Here is a 26,086-nt window from a genome sequence, read left to right as displayed (position 1 = left end):
CCATTGAATGTGTACATCTGTTGCCTTCAGTCCCTAACGAGACAGGTCGTAGCTACAATATGCCCATATTTTAGTGGACACAGGACTGCTCTACTACTTCACTGCAGGGAGCAGGGAGATCTCATAGTACATCCCACAAGCTGTGATTTTAGGCTACAGTTGAGCTCCTAAGATTTACTGACCTCAGTTGATCCACAAAAACTAACTGAGGAGGGGAGGACGAGAGGGGCCCAGTCCTGTCTGCAGTGTTGGGGTTGGGTGAAGAAGGAACAGAAAGTGTCATTAGGCCGATGCGTAGGCTCTGCATAGCTTATCTGGCTGTTCAGCACTTCAGTTTTTCTCAGGTAATCTTGGCAAGTGTTTTCTCCTCCTGGAAACGGGAAAAGCAAAGCTGTGGTTTATCTCTGCTCAGGTGGTCCTTCTCTCTCTAGAGCTGCCGACGAGAGAACATGAATCATTAAAAGCGAAACAAGACCAGATGTGCTGCATCGGGTTTAAACTAGTAGTGTATGGTAGCTGCTTTATCTCAGTCTTCTAAGTACTGTGTCTGTTTTGGAGCAGCCTCTTATTTGTCCTGTTTAACGTTCATGTCTTCCTTTGGAAATGTTTGCATCTTGTCCCTCTGCTCCCAAGCCTCCATGGCATTGAAAGTTCAACTCGAGCTTTAGAGATATTGAGTGCAACTTGCCAAAGGGATGCTGGGGACTTAAATGAAGAGCAGCCAAGGAGAGTGAGGAAAGAGCAGCAAGAGGCACAAGTGTAAAGAATTTCAGGTAGAATAAAGAGTTAAGGCTAACCTTACAATAACTGAGGTTACCTTGGATTCTGTATTGCATTAGCCAGGGGCTGAGAGAATGAGGTGGTGTTAATGAGTTAGGGGGCCTTGACGGCTTCTGAAGAGCGATGAGGGGGGAGAAGCTGACGGTGGGGGCTTGCATTTGCACATGCATAAAGACAAGTGACGGCAAGCTGGAAGAAGAGAGCGCCCAGGAGGACAGAAGAAGTTGAATGAAATTATAGTTCGTTCCTGGAAGCAGTGAATCCCACGTACTGCTTTCCCCTGTGAACAAGGCTTATTTTTAAACAAACAAAGCCAGAAATAAAGTTAGGTCTTGGAGCAGGAAAAAAAATCTCTAAAAACAGTAGGACGGGTTGGGAAGAGGCTTTGTGAGACTTCCCTGCTCATGCTAGCTAGAGTACACAGCAGTTGGCAGATAGACATGGGGGTGGATTACAGCAATGGATATAGGCTTGCAGATACCTGATCAAAAGCATTCAAGTGTGGTCCTTGCAAACGGGACCTTCACATCGTGACCTGCCTCAGCTAGTATTAACCTTCGGAAGGGATTTAGAAACAACAGGATAAGCAGACTTTCATGTAATCAGTTTGATATTTGAAATGCAAAACTAAAAGGGTTGAGCACAGTTGGATGCCACTGTTAATCTCTAAGTCAGCTGTGCTGTTGCATCTCATAAAAGGCATGATACGTTCAAAGAGCAAAATCTGATGTTAATTATCAGCGTGTTTGTGGGAGGCATTCGAGCCATGGAAGCCCCCATTTGGGTGAAGGGCAGAGTGGCATTTGGCAGCTGTCTCTGTCTTGTGAAGATGGGACCTGCAGCAGGTAACGCTGCAAGCTGGAGGAGGAGGAGCCATCAACTCTTCATTCATCGATCCAGTGGGTGGAAGTTACTGCACAGGGAATCTAAAATGACAGCTGTCTTAGCTGGAAATTGTTAATTTAGGTTTGCTCCTCCTGTCAGGAATATCAGCTATACCAGCACTGTGTGAACTTGTCACTTTTCCCTGCTCCTAAATCTGTGTCACCTGGAACCTCTGGAGAAGGACAGCCTCCCTTCAATAAACCAGAACAGCATCAGCTCCCAGCGTTTCTCAAGAGCCATCAGATGCCTCTCATGTCTTGACCGAAACCATCAGAGAGAGGTGACAGCGGTTCCCAGGTTCTGACTGGCTGTGGGCAGTGTGGATGCTTCTCAGACCGCCCTACTGAACAAGATCAGTGCCAGTACGTGCTTCCTCTCCACTGGGCTGCTGAATTTTTTCAGTCCCACCTGCTTACACTTGAGAACATCTTTCGGTGCTTCGGTACTGCCTGGAAGTACCTGTGTGTCCTGGTCTGTGACCAACGTAAACCAGTGTGCCATCTGGGTGCTTACTGCTGGGATGTGGGCAGGGATGTACATATGCGTACACGTGTGTGTGTGTAAATAGGGAGAGGTATGTATTCCCACCCAGCCTACTAGCATTATTGGTTAATCGAAGAGAAAGTAAGTAGCTTATAAAAATAAAAAGCCCCGAGACCAGTGACAAGCTGGTACGGGTAGGCAAGCAGAAGCCAGTGGTAGCTGAAGGTGTTGATAGCCGAGCAGTCAGTTCTCCCATAAGTACATTTCCAAGGCTGTAACACCGAAAAGCGGCACAGTGGGTGTAAACCTCCAGGAGCTGCATGTTACCTGTGCGGAGGGCAAGCTGCCCGTGCGAGCAGCGTAAAGCAAAGCGCAGCCCCCTCTGCCGCGCCAGGAGCCGCGGGGAGGTGGATCAGCGCTGGCGCTGCCCGCGGGACCGGGCTGTCTTCTCCCCACGGCGCAGGAGAGGACACGTCCCCATGGAGCACACACTCTCGGCTCCCCTCACCTGCACAGCCGAACGCCTCGACTCGCTCCTGGCTGTCAGAGCATGTCCCTTCGGGCTGGGTTGGCACCTCGCCACTGCTCACCTTGCTCTGCTGCTTGGGGGGACAGGGTATCTCCCCTGTCTTTCAATGCCCTCCACACTCACACGTGCCAGGAGAACCTGCCTAGCGCTGCAGTCGGCTCAGGGACAGCAAGCACCCGCTTTGGGGGATTTTGCATCCAGAGCAAGAGCTGGCTGGAAACTCGATCCTGGAGCTCCGTTTTCTTCTGATCTTTGCTGGCTTGCTCAAGCTGCAGGTGGGACAGGGCGAACAAAAAGGACGTGAGAGCGGTGAAGAGGGAGCCAACCCTTTCACCAGATAGAGAGGGAACGGGTGAGAGGCTGGCACACGTTCAGCATCCGTGAAAGGAGCAGAGAGCAAGGAGGCAGCGCTTGGCTGCAGCTGGGGAAGGATCCCGAAAGCAAGAGCTCAGAGTGGCCTTTTCTGCTCATTTTCTTTGGGAAGTTTAAAAAAAGATTTAGCATTTTAAAAAAAAAAAAAAAGAAAAAAAGATGATGTGCAGTTGCAATTTCTTTCAGGGTGTAGTTGAGAGAACAGTTTCAAAATAATAGCTGCCATTTAAAGAAATAATAAGAATTTGTTCTTTCATTATAAATTAACATTTAGTATGCAGTCCCTAAATGGATCTGTTATTAGATGAGACAGAGAACCCTTAGAAATCACAGTAAACACAGCTGTAGAGATCAGGAAAATTAACAAGGCATCATGCTAATAACTGTACCTTCCAGTTGTCTTAAATCATTGATGAAAGTTACTTTAAACATTGCCCTCATGCACCGACATAAGCAGGTTTAATGTAGCAAGTCAGATGCTTAAAAATACAACCAAGACATTTTTACGTTTGGCAGGATTTAAAGATTACCTAGGCATGTTTTCTGTTCTTCCACTGCTGTGCTGAGGTCTCCCCTGCTGCAGCTCAGAGGGACCAAGGGAGACGGAAAGTTTCCAGCGAGGGCCTGGTGGTCGGATCTGGAGAGCGTTGAATGTTGCCGTCTGTGTGGAGCTGGCACGGTGGATGGAGCACACTGGCATTTGGGAAGAGGCATCGGTGGCCAACAGAGAGGGCAGCTTTATTCAGATGCTCTTTGCTTCCCAGAGAAGCCTGTGGTGGAGTCATTTGTGGTCAGCTACTGGCAGTGAGGTTCTTTCGGTGCACAAAGACTGAAACATCTGGGGTTTTTTAACAGAATCACAAAATATTGCGAAAGCAAACAAATTCCTTTCTTGTGTTGTGGTATGTCTTCAGTCTTCTGCTTTTGTCCCTCTTTGAGTCTTATCCTGACAGCGTTAGGGTTGGACTAAAGGACTGCCGCTGGCTTGTTTTGGGGCCTGAGCATCCCTCAGGTCATTGGCATTTATCTCAAGGTCAAAGAAATCAGACCTAGGAAGCTATTGATGAAACAGGCTTGCCATGTTAACCCAGAATCTTATTTCTGTAGTACTTCATCCACGGCAGGAAGGGTTCGTAGGAAGCCTGTTGTAATTAAGATTATAAATGGATGCTAGCATTTTAATAGAAACGGCCTATTGTCTTTTCAAGCAGGGGGTCATCTATTTTTTTGTACCACAGCATAAAGGTGAAAAGCTTCCAGTTAACTGTAATTAAGGCTGTGGAGAAAGAGCAGCTCTGGTTAGTTGCCTTCTGTGAACATTAGTGAATGGTGTGGACAAATGTGCCAGGAAAAGCTATGCTGGAATAGCAAGGTTTAGTCTGTGCACAATATAACCTCACCAAAGGGAAGTAAGAGAAATTCAATGTTAATTTTTAATAGTTTATTTGAGGAGAAGAAAATCCATAATTGAAAAGATTGGGCTATTTTGCCAGTGTGTGTCTGGATGAATTCATTCAAATCATTACATGAAAAAAAAGAGGCAGATTAAATCTGTTCTTGTTTCTGCCACTGACCTCCTGGGGGGGTGAGATCAGCTCTCTCCTCCCCATCTCCTCTGGGCCTTTGCACCATTGGTGTAGACAACAAGCGAGCCTCATGGGGAGAGCTTACAGCAGGGTTATACACCACTGGGCATGATCACTCCTAGTTCCAGCGTCTTACCTTAAAAAAAACAGTACGATATTTCTGGGTGGGGGACTGAGCCTGTATCCCTAGTTCACAATAGCATCATTCACCTAAACTGCTCAGAGATGTCAGAAAGGGGCATCCTGCAGCGTCCCAGGCAAAGTATCTGCCCCAGTCGTGGGGGACAGGGACTCAACACGGCTAAACACGTAATTACGGGGTTCCCCTCTCCTCCAGCGGGTTGCTAAACCCATGAATTATATGTAAAGAAACCAGCTCTGCAGCAGCTGTCTCCTGGTTTTTCTATTTGGCTTTCAAAAGCTTTGGAGCAATATTGGTGCGTTACATGCTGAGTTAAAAATTGGAAACGTATTACCCTGATTTAGCATGGGACTGAGTAAATTGTATTCAGTTAAAATAGCAGACATCCTGCTGAGAAGAAAATAAGTATTTCTACTCGGCTGTGTGACACCTAAGCTGAAAACCAGAGGTACAGGAGGAGTATTTGTGTTACCAAGAAATCCATTAACATCGGCTGCCAGGGCAGAGCTGCCGGAGGTGAGCGGGACACGTGTGTCCCAGGCAGCTCCAGGCGCTCAGCTCCTGCATCTCCTCCACCATGTCCTATGTGGGATCTCACACAGTGTCAGTCGTGGGGGTGTCTGAGCACCTGCCTGGTCTCTGCCCGCCCCATAGTTCAATGTCTTTGCCTTTTCCTGAGGGAGGCTTTGTTCAAAGCACTAACTGGCCTCTCCGCCCGTGTGGCTCTGCAGCATTTGCTGAAAGCCTTGCTCCTGAAGCGTGTAAAATACCCAGCTTTGCAACAGTGAGCTTAGCTTCCAGAAGTCACCGTCTCAGGTTCGTGAAGCTTGAAGGACCTGCAAGGAGACACCTGCCCACATGGTGTTGTCATTTGTGTCCCTCTGACACCTTCTCAGGCAGGTTTTTGGAGATTCCTGGTGCTAGAGATTCCTCACTCTGTTTCAGCACAAACATATCCTTTCTTTGGGGATTTTTCCTACATGTAAACTGAGTCTCTCTTGTGTAGCTTTATTGCTATTTGTACTAACCACAATGAGTCCAGAGAGCAGATTATCCCTTCCCTCCTTGTGGAATTTTTTCTGTATTTTTGTATTTACGTATCTACCTCGTCCTGTTTCCTCCCTCCACCCAGTTTATCTCATCCCTACTACTACAACTTCTTGCAAAAGAGAAATAAATGTCAGTTCAACAGAGAAATAAACGTCAGCTTTTCCATTGTCTCCTAGATGCCAGCTATGTTAAAATGCAGTTTCTTATTCTGTTTTGTAAGGGCTACTCCCAGCTCCACCCTGGCTGACTCCATCCATCCCCAGCCCAGTGCTCCTCCTGGTGCACCATTTGCAGATGTCCATGGCATGCCTTTTCCTAACCAGTTCTCAAGCCTCTCCTTGAAAACCACATCTACAGCTCCCACAGTAGAGCTGTAATAGCAGAGTACAGCAGCTGCGGCTCCCTCCCTCGGCTTCAAGCTTCCCAACGCATATGCTTGTCCTCATTCTTGGGTTGTCCCAGTTTGTGATGCATCTATGCCTTGATTGCAACCTGGCAGTTGTGAGATAAACAGTGAAAGTCCCTTTGACCCCATCTATAGTCCCTGGTGACTTGGAGGCAGTTCTGCAAGCCCAGACCTTTCCCAGGCAGCGGCAGCCAGTGGTAACGTGTCCTCAGGAACGGGCTTTCCCAGGTGAGGACAGATGCCATCAGCTCCTCCTCAGCCAAGAAGGCCCCTCATCATAAGAAGGACATTGAGGTACTAGAGAGAGTGCAGAGGAGGGTGATGAAGCTGGTGAGGGGTCTGGAGCACCAGTCTGATGAGGAGCAGCTGAGGGAACTGGGGCTGTTCAGCCTGGAGAAAAGGAGGCTGAGGGGAGACCTGACCGCTGTCTGCAACTGCCTGAAAGGAGGTTGTAGCATGGAGGGGGTTGGTCTCTTCTCCCAAGTAACAAGTGATAGGATGAGAGGAAAAGGCCTCAAGTTGTGCCAGGAGAGGTTTAGATTGGATATTAGGAAAAAAATTCTTCACAGGAAGGGTTGTGAGGCATTGGAACAGGCTGCCCAGGGCAGTGGTGGAGTCATCGTGCTTTGAGGTGTTTAAAAGGTGTTTAGACAAGGTTCTTAGGGACACGGTTTACTGCTAGAGGTAGGTTATGGTTGGACTCGATCCTGAGGGTCTCTTCCAAATGAAATGATTCTATGATTCTAAGTGCAGCCTCACACTCTTGGATGTGGCAGGTCATTGTGTCCCACTGCCACATCCCCTCTCCCTGTCCCCTGCCTGCGTGACAGCAAACTCACTCCTTGCTGCTCTATGTCTATGTCTATGTCTATGTCAATCACCCATTAGCATAATTAAGTCCAGCAAAGGGCTACTTGAAGTAGCTCTGAATGGCCAGTGATTGTAGCCTAGAGGTGAAACATCCATGCCTGGGGACCAAGAAGGGTTAGAAAGACCGTGGTTGTGTCCCGGTGTGTTACAGGTCACACACACATGTCCAGGGAGCATGAGCGCAGCTCCAGCCATCACATCTGTGCACATCTGTGTGTGTGTTGGAGGGGAAAGGTCAGAAAGTTTTCATTTTAAAATTAAATTCATAGGATAGCCAGACCTTTCAGCTTTTTAATACCAACGGTGATTTATGGCTACACTGAAAGAATGAGCCAGGAACGGACAAATTCATCACGTGCCGTCCTTTTCTGTCAAAGCAGCGGTGAGACGTTTCAGCAGCAGCACGGGGTGGTCGGGCTCCCTGCAGCAGAGCCTCCATCATGGGAAGGCACCGCAGCTTTGTCACCTTCACCTCACCATGGCAGCTGAGGTCCCAGCCCAGGGTCCCACTCACGTCTTTTTGCTGTGAGAAGAACAAGGGATTGGCTATCTGCCTAATTCCCCTTCTCCCCCTCCCTTCTGACAGCCAGTGTCGGCCACTGGAAAGGCAATGTAAATTGTATACTCCATGTGAGGCTCCAAACTTGTCTTCTATAAATTAAACCCCAAGAAACACACCAATGTGAAGATTTTTTTTGCTTTAATTATTCACAACTCAAGGCTCCTCCGGCCTTCCTGATGATTTCTTACCTCTCGGATGTGTTGCACTTAACTCGGTCACTGATTTTGCCTGATTTGTTCGTAAAATTCCCCCTGAGCTACAGAACACCAATGTGCACCATGGCATGTCCTTCACCCCCTGAGTGGCCAGGTCATAGGTCCTTCTTCCTTGGTCTACCTAGGGACTTGCAACTTTTCCGTCTTGTTCAGAGGAGACACTTTACAGGACATCTAAATTCATCTTATTACCCAAAAGCCCTTTGAGTCCTGACACCAAATAGTTTCAAGCAGGGAGAATGGGAATGGGTAGGCTTCCAAAGATGTTTGGGATTATACAAGAGAAGGTGGCGTTTAGAAGGGGGCTCCCTCTTTTCCTCTTGAGTCCAAACCTTATTGTGTGACAGAGTCTTAGGCTGATTAAAAAGCTGATTTTAACATGCAGCTGGTGTCCCTTGGTGCCAGGCTGTGATTTTTCATGGAGATTTTTACATCGTTTAGGCTCACTGTGGTACTTTACTTTCCCTTCAAGACAAAAAGACCAATACTTAATGACCTAGTTGTGAAGTTTTCTCAGGAAAAAATCAGCATCTGCGGCTGCATGTGCGTCTGCCGCCGAATTTTGACTGGTTTAGTGTCGTTTCTTTTCTAGCACCCAAATCATGTACCTGGACAAAGAAGACTGAATGCCAAAGTTGATGCAGGTTTCAGTTGTGTTGTTATTCAAATAATCACAGAATCATTTTGGTTCTAAAAGACCGTCAAGATCATTGAGTCCAGCTGTTAACCTAACACTGTCACTAAACCGTGTCCCTAATTGCATCCTCTGGACCCAATATAGTGCAACTGCTGAGTTATTTCACCTTTCCCTTCTACATGCAGGGACGAAGTTGGGGACGTGCATAGGAAGAAGGTGTGAAGCGATTTAGGATTTTTGACAATACGGTGCTAGTAGCTACTGTGTATGACTGCTTTACTCTCAAAAGCTTCGATCTTTCTTTTCATAGCACCAGTGCATTCTGTACAGTGGGAATTGAAAATGCTATCGTTATCTCGAGTTGCAATACAATTATTTGGAAAAAATGCGTATTCGCCCTTATCTTCTCCGTGGGGCAATAAATTCAATGCATGAAATGGAGAAAAGAAAGCAGCTTTATAATATTTCAAGAGTTTCCTTCAGAGGATATAATTTGTCTCTTAGTAAAAATGTTCCAAAGTTAGTACTAGTTTTATTATCTTCTATTATCCAGCCACTCTGTAGAGATGTTTTCCTAGCAAATTTATATTCTAGTTTGTCTGTCTGCAAGTTGTCAGGGAAGATATAAGCATTTCCATCTCCAGTACACACGATGTGCCTTCTAGTCTGCTGTATTAGACTCTGAACAAATCTTGATGGAGGTTTTGGTGGGGTTCTCATTTGACTGCTGGGAATTTTTTGAAAAAGTTAAGAAGAATATGCTGTACAATGTCAACTAAACCAAAGTACAAAACATTGTAAAACTGTTACTTAAAAAAATTATTGCAATCCAGACCAGTTTAATAAAATCCCTTCATCTAAAATGCAATTGTTCTGGTAGATTCAGTGTTTCGATTTGCATAGCTACAATTGTCTGACTGTCATCTATAGAAACCTACAAAGAGTAATAATTATTTGTGATGATTTCAGAAATGCTTATGCTTGGACTGTCAAGTATGAAAAATTGCTGGTTCCCCTTTATTGTCTAATGCTGAATGTTTTTAAGAATACAATTTAGCATTTGGTGTATAGAATATATCTACGACAAGTAGGGTAGTTATGGATCCAAATTGTAAAAGCCATGTATTAAAATAGTCTAAAATATGCTTGTAACTTGAAGGCTGTCCATCAAGGTTGCGAGAATCTTCTTCACACTTTTAACGTGAAAACAGGATTGGAAATGTGCTCGCATGTTACCTCACGCTCAAAAAAAACCCCCAAAAAACACCTTTAAGCAGTAGGGAAAATATAAATAATATCAAGAAAACATTTTATGTATTAAATAACAAACAGCTCCTAGAACTAGATGGTGTGGCTGATGGGCTGGGGGAAGGAGAGCTGATAATACCTGAGAGATTCTAGTCAGCTGAAATACTAGTGTCTCTCGATGTCAAATAAGTAGGACCGTTAGTGCCACCTATAGTCTGACACTTTAAGACCTTGTTTCCAAAGGATTATGAGCCTGCCGCACACACCTTCTAAACAAATACCATTAAGAGATTTTGGTGGAGATGAGCTCTGGTTTATGCTAAGCTCAGCAGTGCTACTCGATAGACCCAACTGGGTGTTCGGCAGAGATGCAGCTGATTTTGATTGACAGCTGCTTGGACCACAGATAAAGGGAACGCCGCAGCAACTTGCATAGTTCCAGCGTAGGGCAGAAACCAAACCTCCAAACACGAGTGTAACCAAAGAATTAAAGGCAGATGCAAAGTCTTTGTTAATGCAAAACTGAAGAGAAAAGGTAATTCAGCAGGGCATGGGACTGCAAACCCCATTCACAATATTTATCCTCCTTATTCCACTCTAAACTAATTTGGGTAATTTTGCCCTTAAGTCTGCCATGCCCGAATGTCGTGTTAGCACTCCCAATGTAGGCTGGTTGTGAGTCTGGTTACAGTAATATGCAGAACTAGCAGCAGCTGCAGGCAGTGCAATAGAAATAAGTAAAAGCCTGCCTTATAACTGTGGGGAATACTTCAATGCACACTAATTTTTTATAGTGAGACAAAATTTAATTAGTGGGTTTTTTTGAGTGACACTTAGGTATTTCTGTCCTTCTATTTAAAAAGTGCTTTCAGTGCAGGTACCTGTGAATTGGATCGATCCCTGCTCCTAGTTTGCAGTACACTACTATGTTCAGAAAAAGAAACATTAATTGAAAATGCTCTGTGTTTAAATCTGAACTTGCTGCTTGGCCATCAAGCTTGAAAAGGCCCTCAAAGATTATTTTATCCTGCTGTGCCTAAGTAACCAGAAGAAAATACCTCCCATCTCACTACTGTGATTTGCCTTGAATAACCTTTGTATGTTGTGGGTTGATGATTGTTAGTTGGCCAACATACGTATTTCTGGTCGGTATATTTTCTAGTGCACTACACTCAAAGCCCCCACTCTGTGCTGTACAGCAGACATCCACATGAGCAGAGCCTGCTGGACTTAGCTTTCCTCCCTCATCGTTAGCTGGGCAGTGATGGAGATGAGAAGCTTCTGGGATCAGAGTGTCCCCAGGTTACTTTTTTGCTTTTTTAAAATGCTGCTGAGCTTGAGAGTCTCCCACTGCTCACGTTGCCTCCCTGTTCAACTCAGTTGCTGCATGAGAAAAGGAAGAAAAACTTTGATCTTGCCCTGCCCTTCTCTGTCCCCTTTTGCACCTTCTGCAGGAAAAAAACACATGATCAAATGCATCTATGGTGTTGTCAGTCCTTTCAGGAAAGAATGGGTGCTTGTATAAGATGTCTTCCCGAAATCTTTAATGCCCAGCTGAAGTCCAAGTTGAAATGTCAGAGGAGAGACCTGAGCACTGGCTTTATCCGCATCCCCATGCTGCCTTCAGGGTAACCTGCACATTTGCTTAAAAGTGCCCTCTCCCAAAGTGGGGTGAATTTAGGCCATTAGTTATTGCGGCTTCTTGAACTGAGGGATCATCGGGGACCTTTGGTAATGATCATAGGTGCAGCAATTGGTGTCCAGACAGCAGCTGTGCGCTCACAACTCTGCTGTAGCCGCATCTACAGCAGCTTTGAGGGGAGACAGTAGAGTTCTCACAACTGTATTTTCTACATGGTACTTCATCCATTAGCCATACCAAATGGTACTGTAATTTATAAGTATAGGACAACACCCATTTAGTGTTCCGTTGGTATTTCCAATGTGTTCTGTGTGCCACCAGCCAGGCCAGAGCATGTGCAGAGCTGACCCCGGGGTGTTGGTCTATGCTTAGTAAATGTAGTCAACCAAACTTTTATGCCATTTCTTCATATTTCTTTCATATTAAAAAGGGTGAGAGACAAGTACCACTTCAAAATGCACAAGTATCATCTTTTAAGTGAATTTAATTTGGTGCAATCTCATTTGCAATTGCAAATACTAAGGCTGCATTTTCCCCCTTAGTCCAAATGCCTGAAAAATCTCGTTAATGCGTGGGGATGAAGTGCTTAGGCTATTGATGCTGGAATGAAATCAGGAGCAAAGCACAGCTCTACAAAGGCTCATCTGCAGATTGGGGTTTGAAGCAACCATCAAATTTTCAAATCTGACCTTCTATCTAATACAGGCCATAGAATTTCATCCACTTAATTCTGTATTTATCCCAAGAACAGCACCAGAAAAAGCAAATACAGTGCATTAACATATTGAAATGTAGCAGTATATTCAGGTATTTCTTCTTTTTTTTTTTTTTTTTAATACTCTAAAACCAGAGGCAAACAGCAGTACTGCACTATATGATACTGATGAAAATCTACAGGAGGAGACATTTCAGCATTTTATCTGTCTGCGGAGGAAAATGTATATGTCTGTATGTTTGCATAGGGTTTTGTTTAGTTCTTTGAAAATCGTTCACTGGTAACTCTGACCAGTGTAGAGCAGACCATTAGTTCTGTTTGCCTCTGAGGACAGCATAAATTGAAATGCGGATTTTATATTTTTTTAAACAGAAGAAGTCATTTTCTTCAAAAATCTCTCCGGTCCTTGACAACTGCTTTCTAACATCTTATTTTGGAAACTCCCTGTCAGGCAGTTTTCCTAGGAAACGCGAAGCACATTTCACACCTGGCTTCTCATCTCTGGCTATAACACAGAACTGCCCTTGAAGTGCACCTGGGAGGTATTCAGGGATATACCACACACGCGCAAAAGACGAGCCAAGCTGTCTGAAGCTGCTGCACTGGGCTACTGCGTGTTGTAACCATTAGCCAGAATTTTGCTGAACAAAGGGGCTAAAGAGATGAGATGAGGAATTCAGGGATCAAGGAATTCAGGGAAGCGGTGGGTGGCACTGTACAAAATACAGAGGTCCCAGGCTTGGCACATAAATGCTGTCCTGAAGAAAAAGAAAATCCTCCTGCCCACGTCTGAGGTGCAGCAGCTCAGTGTTGCTCATCCCACAAGAACATTCCTCTGCAACCCACTGCAGCTCAGGGAGAGGGACAGTCTCTGCTGCTCGTGTGTTGCAAAAGCTTTTGCTTCCCCTTGGGTGGGTGAAACCTGGGCTCTTAGGGCTTGTCTGTAACAATACGGTTTCTATCTCCTTTCCCTCCAAAGCTCAGAAATCCTACAATTCGCTTGGTCCCAACTTGGGGTTTGGTTTGGGTTTTGCCTAAAAAGTGCATTTGGATCCTGTTCTTTGAGGTTTTTTGGTTTTGTTTTTTGGGGGTTTTTTTTTAACATGAATCAGGGCTAACTGCTGGTATTGAAAGAAGAGATTTGACCCACGGCTGCAGGAACTGGAAGTTCAATATGAACCCCCAAACTGGTGGAAAACCATTTGCCAAGGGCATTTTACCATCGAGGGGGAAGACCCCTCTAACCAAGGGCCGCACGCCCCCAGAGCAGATGTATGCCGTCTACATTGCCTCAGCTGCTTCTTTGCAGTGTCCTGTGATTCACGTTAGCCTAACTAGAAGGCATCAGATAAACACTTTTGAAAGACTCAGGTGTTCAAGAAGGAGTCTCAGACCTCCTTGCCTATCAAATCGGAAGGTAAATACTTGCCTTAATACTTGGCTTTGAAGATAAAATAATTATTGAACGTAAGGTTCTTTGAAATGCACAGGTTAGCAGTGTTAAGTAACTGTAAATAACGTTATCAAAACCTTCCTCCTGTCGCTTTGATGCAATTTATTCAGAATGTGTAAAAAGGCGTTTGTGGTAGTGAGGACTGCACAGCAGAACACGGTACTGTGCAGGGACACCTCAGAGGACTCTGAGTGACCAAACGTGGGAGCCCTGTGTCGGCAGGGTCCTTTGCTTGGGCTATTTCTCCCCGTTGCCCTGGGGAGCTCGTTACCTGCCTTAGCAGAAGCTCTTGCTGTTGTTGCTGGACACAATCTGGGCAGGAGGTGGCTGGTGGTGAGACCGTGTCCATCTCTGTGCATTCTCCTCAAGGCAGGTTACAGCCTCTCCAAGCATTCACCAGCAATAATAGTGGAAAGTTACAGCGCTATTAACAAAATAAGACAGGGCTCTGGGTGAATGTGGTGCTGTGTGTGTTCGAAGGCCATGCTCTCTTTTCTTCTTTATCAATATGGCTTTAGCAGAGAGGCATATTTATAGCTAATATTCTCCCTGCTCCTCAAAAAGTTGCATCTGAATGAATGTTCCCCTTTGGGAGTCGCAGGAATTTCCATGGGCTTCATTTCTTCTGCCAAGGTCATAGCCAAGAAACAAGCCAAGATTATTTGTTCTCTAGCATGAAAGACACCAGCAACATGAGCACGTATTGATTTTATTTTGACAATTTTTCCAGATCTGATGTCTTCCTACCCCATCTCAGCAGCAGAAGGTCAGACAGGGTCCAGCACACCTGAAGCCTTGGGATGGGCTGCAGAGTGGAGGGGAGATCAATTTTCCAGGACAAGGAAAAGCAGTGACCACATCTTGGGATGTGGGTGCGGTAAATACACTTTCCATCAGGCTGCATGAGCGTTTGTGCTCCTTTGTGTTGGCTTCAAAGCAAAGCCCTGGACACTTTCTTTGTGAACAGCATTTAAGCAGTACATATGAAGAGGTTTGGAGGCAAAATGTTAATCTTCTAGCATAGGAACAATTTTACTCAGCCACATAATGAACTGCTCTGTACAGGCAGTAATCTACTTTTCGATGAATTTTTATAATAAGCAAAAAGGCAGCAAAAGTTCCCCAGCTGCTTGATTTACTGGTGCCTGTGCTTTCTTTGCAGTTGTCCAACACGGCAATTCTTCATCAGATTAGACGAGACCAAGTGACAGACACGTGCCGAGCAAACAGTGTCTCTAGCAGGAAGCGCCGCGTGCTGACACCCAACGACCTCAAGCACCTGGTCGTGGATGAAGATCATGAAATGATCTATTGCTATGTTCCCAAAGTGGCCTGCACAAACTGGAAGAGAGTCATGATGGTTTTGACGGGAAGAGGCAAGTACAGCGATCCGATGGAAATCCCAGCCAATGAAGCCCACGTGTCTTCGAACCTGAAGACCCTCAACCAGTACAGCATCCCAGAGATCAACCACCGCTTGAAAAACTACATGAAGTTCCTCTTTGTTCGCGAGCCTTTCGAGAGACTGGTGTCAGCCTACAGGAACAAGTTCACCCAGAAGTACAACACTTCCTTCCACAAGCGGTACGGCACCAAAATCGTGAGGCGCCAGAGGAAGAACGCCACCCAGGAAGCACTGCGTAAAGGCGATGACGTGAAATTTGAAGAGTTTGTGGCGTATCTCATTGACCCGCACACCCAAAGAGAAGAGCCTTTCAACGAGCACTGGCAGACTGTGTACTCCCTCTGCCACCCTTGCCACATCCACTACGACCTCATAGGAAAATACGAAACGCTCGAAGAGGATTCAAACTACATTCTCCAGCTGGCGGGAGTAGGCAACTACCTGAAGTTCCCCACCTATGCAAAGTCTACGAGAACTACTGATGAAATGACCACAGAGTTCTTCCAGAACATCAGCTCCGAGCACCAAACGCAGCTGTATGAAGTCTACAAACTTGATTTTTTAATGTTCAATTACTCAGTGCCAAGCTACCTGAAATTGGAATGAGGGACGGGTCAGGGGGACCGAGGGGAGAGAAAGCCTGTTTTATTTAAGATTTTTATTTGTCATAATAAATATGGAGAATGGGTTATTTTGTAAATTAATATTTTCTTTTTTTGAATGATGCTGCGAGCAGCACAGTCAAAATTATTTAAATCAACTGTAAGAAAGGACAGCTCTCTTTGCAGGGTAACAGGATTGTGACGATCTAGCTGTAGAAATGAATAATACTGCTACACTGTTTAAAAAAATGTTAATTGTGTTCTGGTGAATTTCATTGATCTTGCATTCCTCCAATTCTAATTAATGTTATTTATACTTATTTAAAACATGGTCTCTTGGTAGATGTCACTTCAGCAGCAGAAATAAGATAACATTTGGACCAAAGGAGTCTCTGGTTTTGTATTTTCCTCAGTTGAGCTTGCCTCTGGGTAGTAATATTCTTCCATTAGCTATTGATGGAGGTAAATACGGGAATGGTTCTTGAACCACATGCTTTGAGAAGAGTGGCAGAAATAATTTCTTCAGAAAGTGATATTGCACTTAAGTGTAGTAAAAATATCTGTCTTTCTAGCCCTGAAAGGGAAAAGTAAAACAGATTTTGATAAGATTCATGATGATACCTAAAACCCGTGACTGAAAGAAATGTGAATGTATTCCTTGGGAAGAGAAACCATGAACTTTTTCTAAGTCTGGACTGAATGATTTTGTCAAGGATAGGACCAGTCTCACTGTCACTTAATTTATAGCCTGCCAGCCCAAATGAATACAGATTTGCAGACGGCCCATCGGAAAAAAAATCAGCATTTTGGAAGCGACTGTAGAGATTTTTGAATGCCCAAAGCAATTGGCACTGACCTAATTCATATCCAGGATGGGGCTGGGGGGAGCTCCATCCTCTGCGGGTCTTGAGAACGGCAACCAAAATTGGCTCAAAAACGCCAGTTACAATATGTTGCTATAAAGGATGTGGGCATGTAATTTGAAAAGTCAGAAAGTCATCTTGGTGTTGATCTCTGAGCATGCAAGGCAGTAAAAAAGGTCTCTCATCTCCCTATATGCCCATTCCACGGCTTTTTGCTAGGGGGAATGGAAAGTCATCTTTTTTTAGTTGATGCCTAAATACTATTGACAGGGATGTTTCTAATTTCCGGTGGGTTAGTATTTCATCTAAGTCAGCTCTAGTGTGAGACCATGACCTTTTTATTTAAGGTGAACATCTCAGTAGTGTTTGTTTCATGTATAAGAGCTTGTTGGGATGGCAGATTGTACCAGGCATTGCACGCTGAGCGATTGTTTTGGGCAAGCAAGTGGTAATCTCTTCGCGGCAAATAAATAATGAAAAATGAGATTTCAGTGGGGATCTGTTAGCAAGCTCAGTGAGCAGAAGTACAGGCTTCTCCAAATGTGTGCTTTAGCTTGCGGGGTGTGGGGTGTACGGCCAAGCAGAATGGTCTGTAGCCACCCCAAGCTGGCAGCCAGCTGATGGGCAGAAGGAAGCAGAGGCTTAAATCAAGGCACTTGTGGGAAACCGAAATCGGTTTTAAAGTCATTGATTGATGGTTAAAATGAGATTTTGACTTGCCTATATGTCAATCTTATGATCAAACCAAACTCTTCCAAAAATTAGTGAAGATTTAAATAAGATCAGCTGAAGGCAGAGCTGTTTTTCACAGTATCAGTGTCAGATCCCAAAAATGTAATATTTTACAGTAGCCGAATTACATCCACCAAATCATGTTAGTCTCCAGGATACATAAGTGGTTAAAGAAGAAAAATAGGTTCCATCTTATTTTATAAAAATAAGTCGCTGAATAAATCTCAGTGAAGAACAAATTAACATAACAAACAGCAGATAAAGTCCTTTCACAACTGGATTTGTTCTTAGCCAGGATTCAGGTCATTAGGTTTTTTTTATCATACCCTACAAATAAATCTCTCATCTCTTCTCGCACAGCCACATTTTTCATAACCCAGGTCCTATTTGTAACGCGGAGCGCTGACCCGGCGCAGAGCTGGCTGCGCATCACAGCTCTGAATTCCGGAGCGGTTGCTGATCGCTGGCTGGTGTTTTACCTGAAAGCAGTTTTTGTCTCATTTAGGGCATGCAGCGCAGTTGCAAGTGCCTATCACAGTGTGCCCTGCCTTCCTTTTGTTCGTAGTTCAATAGTTACAGGTTCGTTAAAATATAAAATCTGTCTGAGGGTAGATTTCCCCTCTCCCTCCAGTATTTCCCACAAGCTATTGGTGTGCTTGTGTTGTCTTGTATCCAACAGTGCTCATATTTCGGTCCAGTTTTCAGTCGGTTGTTAATCCCTCCAACAGATTGTGGTGTGAATTTTTTCATTTAAGAAAAAACTTGCTTCAGAAAGCAAATATTTTAAAAACAGAATGTGCTTCCCCCTTTCTTTTTGTACTTTTTTTTCTGTCATCACCACATTTTTATCTGTTCTGAAATACCCTCTTTAGTTTCAGTGCTTTGGAGACACAAAAACCTTATTTGACAGCTATGTATGATAGAAAAGCTTTAGGTGAAAAAGATGTTCGGGAGATCTGAGAGGTGAGCGCTGCTCAAGCCGAGATTTTTCGCAGCAGCTTTGGGTTTGATTACCCAAATTCTGCCTCCCCACAGAGGGCTGCCCCCCGGGTGGGTGCTCAGCACTGAGATGGCTTTTATGTGGTCTCAAGTGGGTACTTAAAAGTCACTTGCTTTTTAAAAACCTTCATCCCAAACTACTAAAAACTGTCCATTTAGTGTGTTACATCTATTTTGGGGTGCCGTGAATGGGCTGGGAATGATTTGTGTCTTAAAAGAACAGCTGACATGCTGGATATGATGGTGTCTCCTTCACAGTGAGCATGAAGGCCTCACCAGCTCAAAGGAGAACCACAAATGTTTAAGGAATAGCCTTTTTTTTTTTTTTTTTTTGCCTTTTTTTTTGGTGTACTGAGTATGGTTTTTTTGACTGAGAAAAAAAAAAAAAATTTTTTTTTAAATCTCTTTCCACCGTCCCCACACAGGAAGATGTTCAGGGTTGTCCCTCCTCACCTCAGTGAGCTGCTGGCCACCACCTACAGCGCCGGGAGAGGCAGGGAGCTGGGTTGGTTTTACCCCATCTCTTCACCAGGTTTCCCAGCCAGAGGAACAAAACCCTGCCTCCCGCCGGGCTTCATTTCTGCTGCGGCCACAGCTGGTCCCAGGAGACGAACAGGCAAAACTTTGGCCACGGCAAAATTCAAAATAGAGATGCAGCCACGAGGGCCAGCTGGGCAGCTGCTCTTTTAGAGGGATGTGCGTGAGCTGAGCCGTGCTGAGCGCAGGGCCCAGCAGGGAAGGTCCCACTCGGCGCCTCTGCCCCCGGGCCCTGCTGGGCCCGAGGAGCAGTGACTCTCACAGAATCACAGAATGTCAGGGACTGGAAGGGACCTCGAAAGATCATCTAGTCCAATCCCCCTGCCGGAGCAGGAACACCCAGATGAGGTTACACAGGAAGGCGTCCAGGCGGGTTTGAATGTCTCCAGAGAAGGAGACTCCACAACCCCCCTGGGCAGCCTGTTCCAGTGTTCCGTCACCCTCACTGAGAAGAAGTTTCTTCTCAAATTTAAGTAGAACCTCTTGTGTTCCAGCTTGAACCCATTACCCCTTGTCTTACTGTTGGTCGTCACCAAAAAGAGCCTGGCTCCATCCTCGTGACACTCACCCTTTACATATTTATAAACATTAGTGAGGTCACCCCTCAGTCTCTTCCAAGCTAAAGAGACCCAGCTCCCTCAGCCTTTCACCTGTGACTGAGTAGCCAGAGCCTCCCCATCAGCGCCCACGGCTCCTCACCCCGGGTGACACCCACAGCTGGGGGCTCGTTCCCACCTGGTGGCCCCAAGCACCTTAACCTGGAGCCCAGGCCCGATTCGGCCCATCTGAACGTGGCGGTGACTCCTGGGCGGCAGGAGGTCCCCCCAGACCTGACTCGGTCCGTGCTTCAGCCTCTTCGTAAACCATGTCCGTTGTCACAGAAGTGTGCAAACTGCCTGAACCATGCGCTGCGCAAAGCCAGTGAAATAAATAATCCACAAGCAGAAGTGCTTTTAGGAGTAAGTTGACCCCAGATGTTTTAGGGTTTCACTGTAGTCTGCTGCACTTTTCAGGTACAAAAAGGGACTGTCCTTACTATTACTCTTGTTACAGAGAGTGTTATTTTCTTACATGCATGCACAATACAATGTGTACGAATAATTTAACATCGATGTGGGGTTGGATTTTTTTTTAACCTATTTGTATGCAGTAGAAGGCTTGTTGTAGAAAAGTATCTCCTCATACCTAAATATACTGTTAATAAAGAAAAAAGCTAAATTATACATTGCCAACACAAGTGTGAACTGCTCATGAATCTTTCCTTAAAAAAGCCATTCAAGCCTGATTATTTTTCTAAGTAACTTCAATTAAATTGGAGAAAGAAAGTTCCTCTCTGTGTGCTTTATTTCTGGTTCATGCTTTCAGGGTGAATTTTTCAGGGTGTGCTTTTTTTGTCTGCATAGCTTTGCTTTCTCACAAGGTTTAGTGTGGCAGGACAAGCCAAAGATTCAAAATACTGCTACGAGGCAGGAAACCTAAAGACATCTAACAACATGCCACTTGTTCCCAGCCAGCAAGGATGAGGGCTGCCAATTTAAGATCTGTTGCATGCCCAGAAACTTCAAGCAACGGTGTTCTAGAGTCAGTCAGATGACATAAACTCCAGCTCTCTGATGAGCTTTAGGCCACGTACTTGCCTGCCTTCGTGGGAATTTGCTAACACTGGCTTTGAGTTAAACATTTCCAGCAGGCCCCAGACATGCATGGTCTTGTACATGGTCTACACTGAGGCCACATTTAACCCCAACGCAGCAACTTCCAGCTGGGCTTTGAAGACAAACGTAAGGAAATCAGCACCATAAATTACACTTAGGAAAAGCACGCATTTAGGCAATAACTGCTTCCCATTGGGACTGTGTTGCTGGAAGGGACCCTGGTGGTAAGCTGGGCCACCCTACTGCTGAAGGTCACCAAGACTAGGTTGGCCATGGTTTTAGGTAGCCAAGGCTTCAATGTCTCTGGGGATGGAGGACTGAGAGCCTCTCTGGGTGACCTGTTCCAGTGCTGTCCAACCCTCCCAACAAAGATGTTTTTCCCTAGTGGCCACTGTGAGGCTCCTGGCCTTCAATGTGTGTCCATCATCTGTCACTACTGGAGGAAGAGTTAGGATTCATGTCCTTTTTAAGTCCCTCGCAAGTAGTTGTAGAATCCTATTAGTTTCCCAGTTAGCTTTCTTGTCACCAGAATAAATAAGGCCAGATCCCTCAAAGTGTCCTTTTTGGTTATGTGCTTTAGGTCACTGAACATCTTGGTAGCCCATCACTGTATCCTCTCCAGCATCTCAACATCCTTCTTGAATTGGGGAGGGCACCAAAACTGGTTGCCATATTCTGGGCATACACTGGCACTGCCAGTGATAAACAGACAGGTTTTTTTCTGCCAACCCCGCTCTTCACAAGGCGAGCATTATTCACAATGAGAGCAGAGACAAAGAGAAAGTAGGAAATCCACTGAGAAGTGTCATAACACATGGTGGGGCACTGGCTATCTTTAGAGCCCAAGCACATTCCCACCTCAAATGCCCCACCACACTGCGCTCCCTCATTAATAGGCAGAACAGCTTTCTGAGATCACAGCCTGGCTGTGTGGTGTTAAGACAACAACCTTCACATTTCAAAACATTGGTGATTTGTTTCCTCTACACTCTCGATCAGAGAGGGAGATAATTAAGAAGGTCTTGAGAAGGACTCGATCTAAGTGAGCGATTAGCGTGTTCTGTCAGTACATGGGTCTAAGGAAGCGACTGCACTGCCCTGAGAGAGACTGTCAGCATCTGCATTCACAAAGATGAATGTGGTGTCACCCAGAAACCGGGTGGGCCGGGCGAAATCCTCTGGCTGCGTCGGGGCGGGTGGGCAAGGACACGCCAGGGGACCGAACCCAGTAACAAGTGGGCAGCAGCTGCAGAGTTCAGCCATGGACTGGGTGAGCTGGGGGGCTTTAGAGAGCTGATATTGCATGCACACAAAAAATGGAAAGTTCCATTTTTGGGATAATGCAGTAAGAAATGGTCTCTCTGCACAGCTTTTGGGCAAATTTCTTTGTTGCCTGTAAGACAGTGGAGAAGAGTCCAATCCCTGATGCTGCCACAGAGACTGGCAAAATTGGATTTGCTCCACTGGAAGTAAACATGAGGATTTGTCTTTTTGGCAGTCCTTGCTTTTTCCATTAAATAATTACAAAATTTCTTCCCATTTGTACCCCGCATACAGACTCTGCCCCACGTCTGCTCACTGGTACAGACCACCAGCTGCTGCTGCATGGCAGGAGAGCTGGTGACTGCAGGACCACGGCACCCCTGGGCACTGGGGAGATGAGTATGGAGCACTGGGGCATGTGGCAAAGTGGCCAGATCAGTACTTAAAAGAAAGATGGTGCAGATTTTTAGCAGGACCTGTTGTGACAGAACAAGGGGTAATGGTTTCAAATTAAAAGAGATTCACACTAGACATGAGGAGGAAATTTTTTACACTGAGGGTGGTGGAACACTGGCCCAGGTTGCCCAGAGAGGTGGTCGATGCCCCATCCCTGGAGACATCCCAGGCCAGGCTGGACGAGGCTTTGAGCAACCTGATCTAGTTGAAGATGTCCCTGCTCATCGCAGGGGGTTGGACTAGACGACCTTTGAAGGTCCCATCCTACCCAAACTATTCTGTGATTATATGATCCTACACAGCTGATGTGTCCTCTCACCTGGGCAAGTGAAAAGATCACACAATAAGCCCAGCAGAGATGATGCAAAGTTTGAAGAAAGCCTGTCCATGTGGTTGTAATGCTCTCCATAGGGGCACAAGCTCTGCCAACACTTCCCAACCTTTGTTTGGACAAAAATACATTTCATTTAATTCTATCATAATTACTAAAAGGTAAATAAATCTGAGAAGGTGGAAGGAAGAGAGGAAAAAAATTGATTATAATTGCAGCCAGCAGCAGAGAGGAAACCAGAGCCTATGCTTTCTGAGCAGCAATGCCACAATTTTCTTGCTAGCTGTGTTACACATCATCACCTACAAGATTCCTGATGCCACAAAAAAAAAAAAATCTTGCTTTTCCAGTTGCACTTCCAACTTTGCCAAAGGTTGAAAATTCTTCAGTGCACTAAAGAACAACATATCCGAAAGCCATCTCCCCAAATCAGGTGCAAATCAGTTTTTAAAAAAATTTGTGTTAAAAGAAAAAAAAAAAAAAAATCAGCTTCATTTTCCCAGTTGAAAAGATGAAGAGCAGACCTTGTCCCCCTTTGCCTGGGATGTCACTGTACTGCAGCGCTCAAGCCTCCTGACTGTGAGATTCAGCTCACTGTCAGTAAACGGCTTCTGTTGGCTGTCAGAGGCATTTAGGACTGAGAGTAGTGACTTATTCCTGGAGGTAAAAAAAATATAGAAAATATCGTCGTTCATTTATACGTTGTTAAATATATATTTTGCCAATATTTTAAGAATGTTACTGGTTTTGACATTGAAATCGATTCCTCTGTCTCTACTTTTTGAGTAAATGCGGACCTGAGAGAACATTTCTTTAGGTGCTTAGGAGTGTACGTCCTGTCAGTATGCAACAAATGTACAGATTATTTTGGAAAATGAGACACAGCATTTCAACTAAAATTGCGTGGGTTTGAAAAATTTCATTTCAGTCAGAGTTTTTAATTAAAAAACAAACAACCAGCAAAGCTGTTTTCCTCAGTAAGAGAAAAATCAATCCAAAAGTTTATGCCCTCATTTCTGGTTTTTTTACGAATACATAAAGCTGTCAGGGTAACATACAGCTGAATAATAACAGTTAAGCTGTTAGGCTTCATCTTATTCTAAAAACCAGAATTATACTGTGGCAATTCATGACTTTTTAGCTAGCAAGACATCTCCATGCTGTCAGTAGGTATTTCCAGCCGTACATTAAGTCAAAGTGCAACCCACAACAGGCCCCAGTTTCCTGTAAAAGCTTCTGCAAAGACATGGTTTGGGCATCGCCTAAGCCTTTCTTAGGCTTGATTTAGTCCAACTTATCTTAGCAGATAACTAGTTTTATGTTTAGAGTAGAGGTGCTATGTTTTGTTTCGGTTTGGTTTTTTAAAGCGATTGTTTGCTCCATTAATGTAATCAATCGCTGCATATATTTTTAACCATTTTTGAACTTGAAAGACATGGATGTGGTAAAAAAAGGCCAAATCAGAGCAAGCAGCTATGCTATGGAGAGGCAAGCGCTGTGTGCAAAGGCGTGCAGGTAAATGCTGAGACACCCATTCAAGAAAAAAACCAAAATATTTTCCTTCCTGGAATTATAGCTATATGTGATTTATTAAGTCACTTATTATAGCTATATGTTCCTTCAGTTTTATGGAAAGACATAAGAATTCAGCTAGTTTGTATTAATTTTACAATGTACTTTGCCATTTTATCATAAAAATGTTACTGCTGTGTATGCAATATGATTTTATGTGCTATATGCATCATTCCTACAGCAGATGCTTCTAAGCCTTACTTTTTCACTTCGGAAAATTTTAAAAATTAAATCCACAGTTATTTTTTTTATTAAAAAAATCCCTTGAAATCAACCGTGCAAGGATTAGAAGGAGGAACAGCTGAGTGCAATTCAGGTGAGAAATTCAGTCTTTGTGAACTGCAGAAAAGGAATGGAAGACAGGAGGAAATTTAAGACGTGAAGCCTCGGTTTGCGGAGTCTCCTTGTGAGATACTGAGAATTAAATTAGAGGAAAGGGGTTAAGAACACAGTGAGGCGAGTAATCTTGCTTTGCTTATTGTAGCATGCTTCAGGTTGCCTGGCAAGTCTTTGCCAGAACTATTGGAAGCTGATTAAAAACTCTGAATGACTCATGTATAACGTTAATGAGTATTTCCATGCTGGGAAATGCAGTTGGAGTACATGGGCTCCGTCCCCGTTCCTAGGCAAGGAGTTACACAGTTAGTTTGCAGTGTCTGCATTCCAGGTGCATTTTTCACAAGCGTGAAGATGTCAGATGAAAAACATTTGGGTGAACACTTCTAAAATAAACCAGTTTCATGAATAAATAAGACACTTCGTGCTTGGTTTTGAACAGCAGAGGCTCCATCCAAAGCCTTTAGGAAGGGTGTGCCCTCCATACCTTAAACATGGAGAAGGGCTGCAATCAGCCTTTTGCTCATGGATGCGGTCACAGTCCCTGTGATGTGTGTCACTGTTAACTCCTCCTTAATAATCAAATTCCCAGGCAAAGTGAGCTTTTGAGGTGCACAGGGGTTTCCAGCTGGAGACAGAGACATTAGCTTTCCCTGGCAGGACGTTTCAGTAGATGTTTTCAACCAGGTGTGCTCCTGCTGCTGAGTGAAATAACACACATTTTTCCTTTGACGAAATAAAGAGCCTCAGGATAATTAGCTGAAGAGATGATGGTGATAGCTAATGGGTTTCTTCTGCATCAGAGATCTTGCTGATATGATCTGGATATATGTCATGATGGAAGTGAACTGAATGCTGCTGCATTGCCAGATGCCTCTCCACCTTTTCAGAGGCCATCAGAGAGTGAAGAAGCATCCTAAACCTGAGCGTCCTTCTCCGTCACTGACACGGTCCATCAGGAATAGTGTGGCCAGCAGAACTAGACAAGTGGTTATCCCCCTGTACTCGGCGCTGGTGAGGCCGCACCTGGAATCCCGTGTTCAGTTTTGGACCCCTCATCATAAGAAGGACATTGAGGTGCTGGAGAGAGTGCAGAGAAGGGCAACGAAGCTGGTGAGGGGTCTGGAGCACAAGTCTGATGAGGAGCGGCTGAGGGAACTGGGGCTGTTCAGCCTGGAGAAAAGGAGGCTGAGGGGAGACCTGGTCGCTGTCTGCAACTGCCTGAAAGGAGGTTGTAGCATGGAGGGGGTTGGTCTCTTCTCCCAAGTAGCAAGTGATAGGACAAGAGGAAATGGCCTCAAGTTGCGCCAGGGAAGGTCTAGATTGGATATTAGAAAAAAATTATTCACGGAAAGGGTTGTCAGGCATTGGAACAGGCTGCCCAGGGAAGTGGTGGAGTCACCATCCCTGGAGGGGTTTAAAAGGCATTTAAACAAGGTTTTTAGGGACGTGGCTTAGTGCTAGAGTTGGTTAGGTTATGGTTGGACTCGATGATCCTGAGGGTCTCCTCCAACTGAAGTGATTCTATGATTCTACAATTTCTAACAAGTGGCCATCAGAGTCTGCCATGCAGAGCAATGGTGGCTCCCGATATTTTGAAAATTTTTATATGATGACAAATCTGTTGTGGGTTGTTGACCAAGGATTCCAGGCCATGTCACCCATTTCACAAGAGGGATTAAATTGATGCCAAGGCTATAACGAAGCTGGCTCTGCTCTACGGCCATTTGCATCCCCCATAGCCCTGAGAGGGACGGACA

At 44.9% G+C, this 26,086-nt stretch overlaps 1 protein-coding gene across 1 annotated transcript in view; it reads left to right on the top strand.

Moving 5' to 3' along the window:
• The window catches only part of CHST11 (carbohydrate sulfotransferase 11), a 177,544-nt gene extending 161,700 nt beyond the window's left edge, over window positions 1-15,844 (top strand). Inside the window, exon 3 of the mRNA XM_065653485.1 lies at window positions 14,738-15,844. Within this exon, the coding sequence (XP_065509557.1) occupies window positions 14,738-15,586 (849 nt within the window). The 3' untranslated portion in view covers window positions 15,587-15,844. The remainder of the gene's footprint in view (window positions 1-14,737) is intronic.
• The last annotated feature ends 10,242 nt before the right edge of the window (window positions 15,845-26,086 follow it).

This window comes from Caloenas nicobarica, chromosome 1 (assembly GCF_036013445.1).
Source record: "Caloenas nicobarica isolate bCalNic1 chromosome 1, bCalNic1.hap1, whole genome shotgun sequence".
In the NCBI taxonomy this organism is placed as follows: domain Eukaryota; kingdom Metazoa; phylum Chordata; class Aves; order Columbiformes; family Columbidae; genus Caloenas; species Caloenas nicobarica.
Note: the sequence above shows the minus strand (reverse complement) of the source record. Positions and strands in the feature narration are given on the sequence as shown.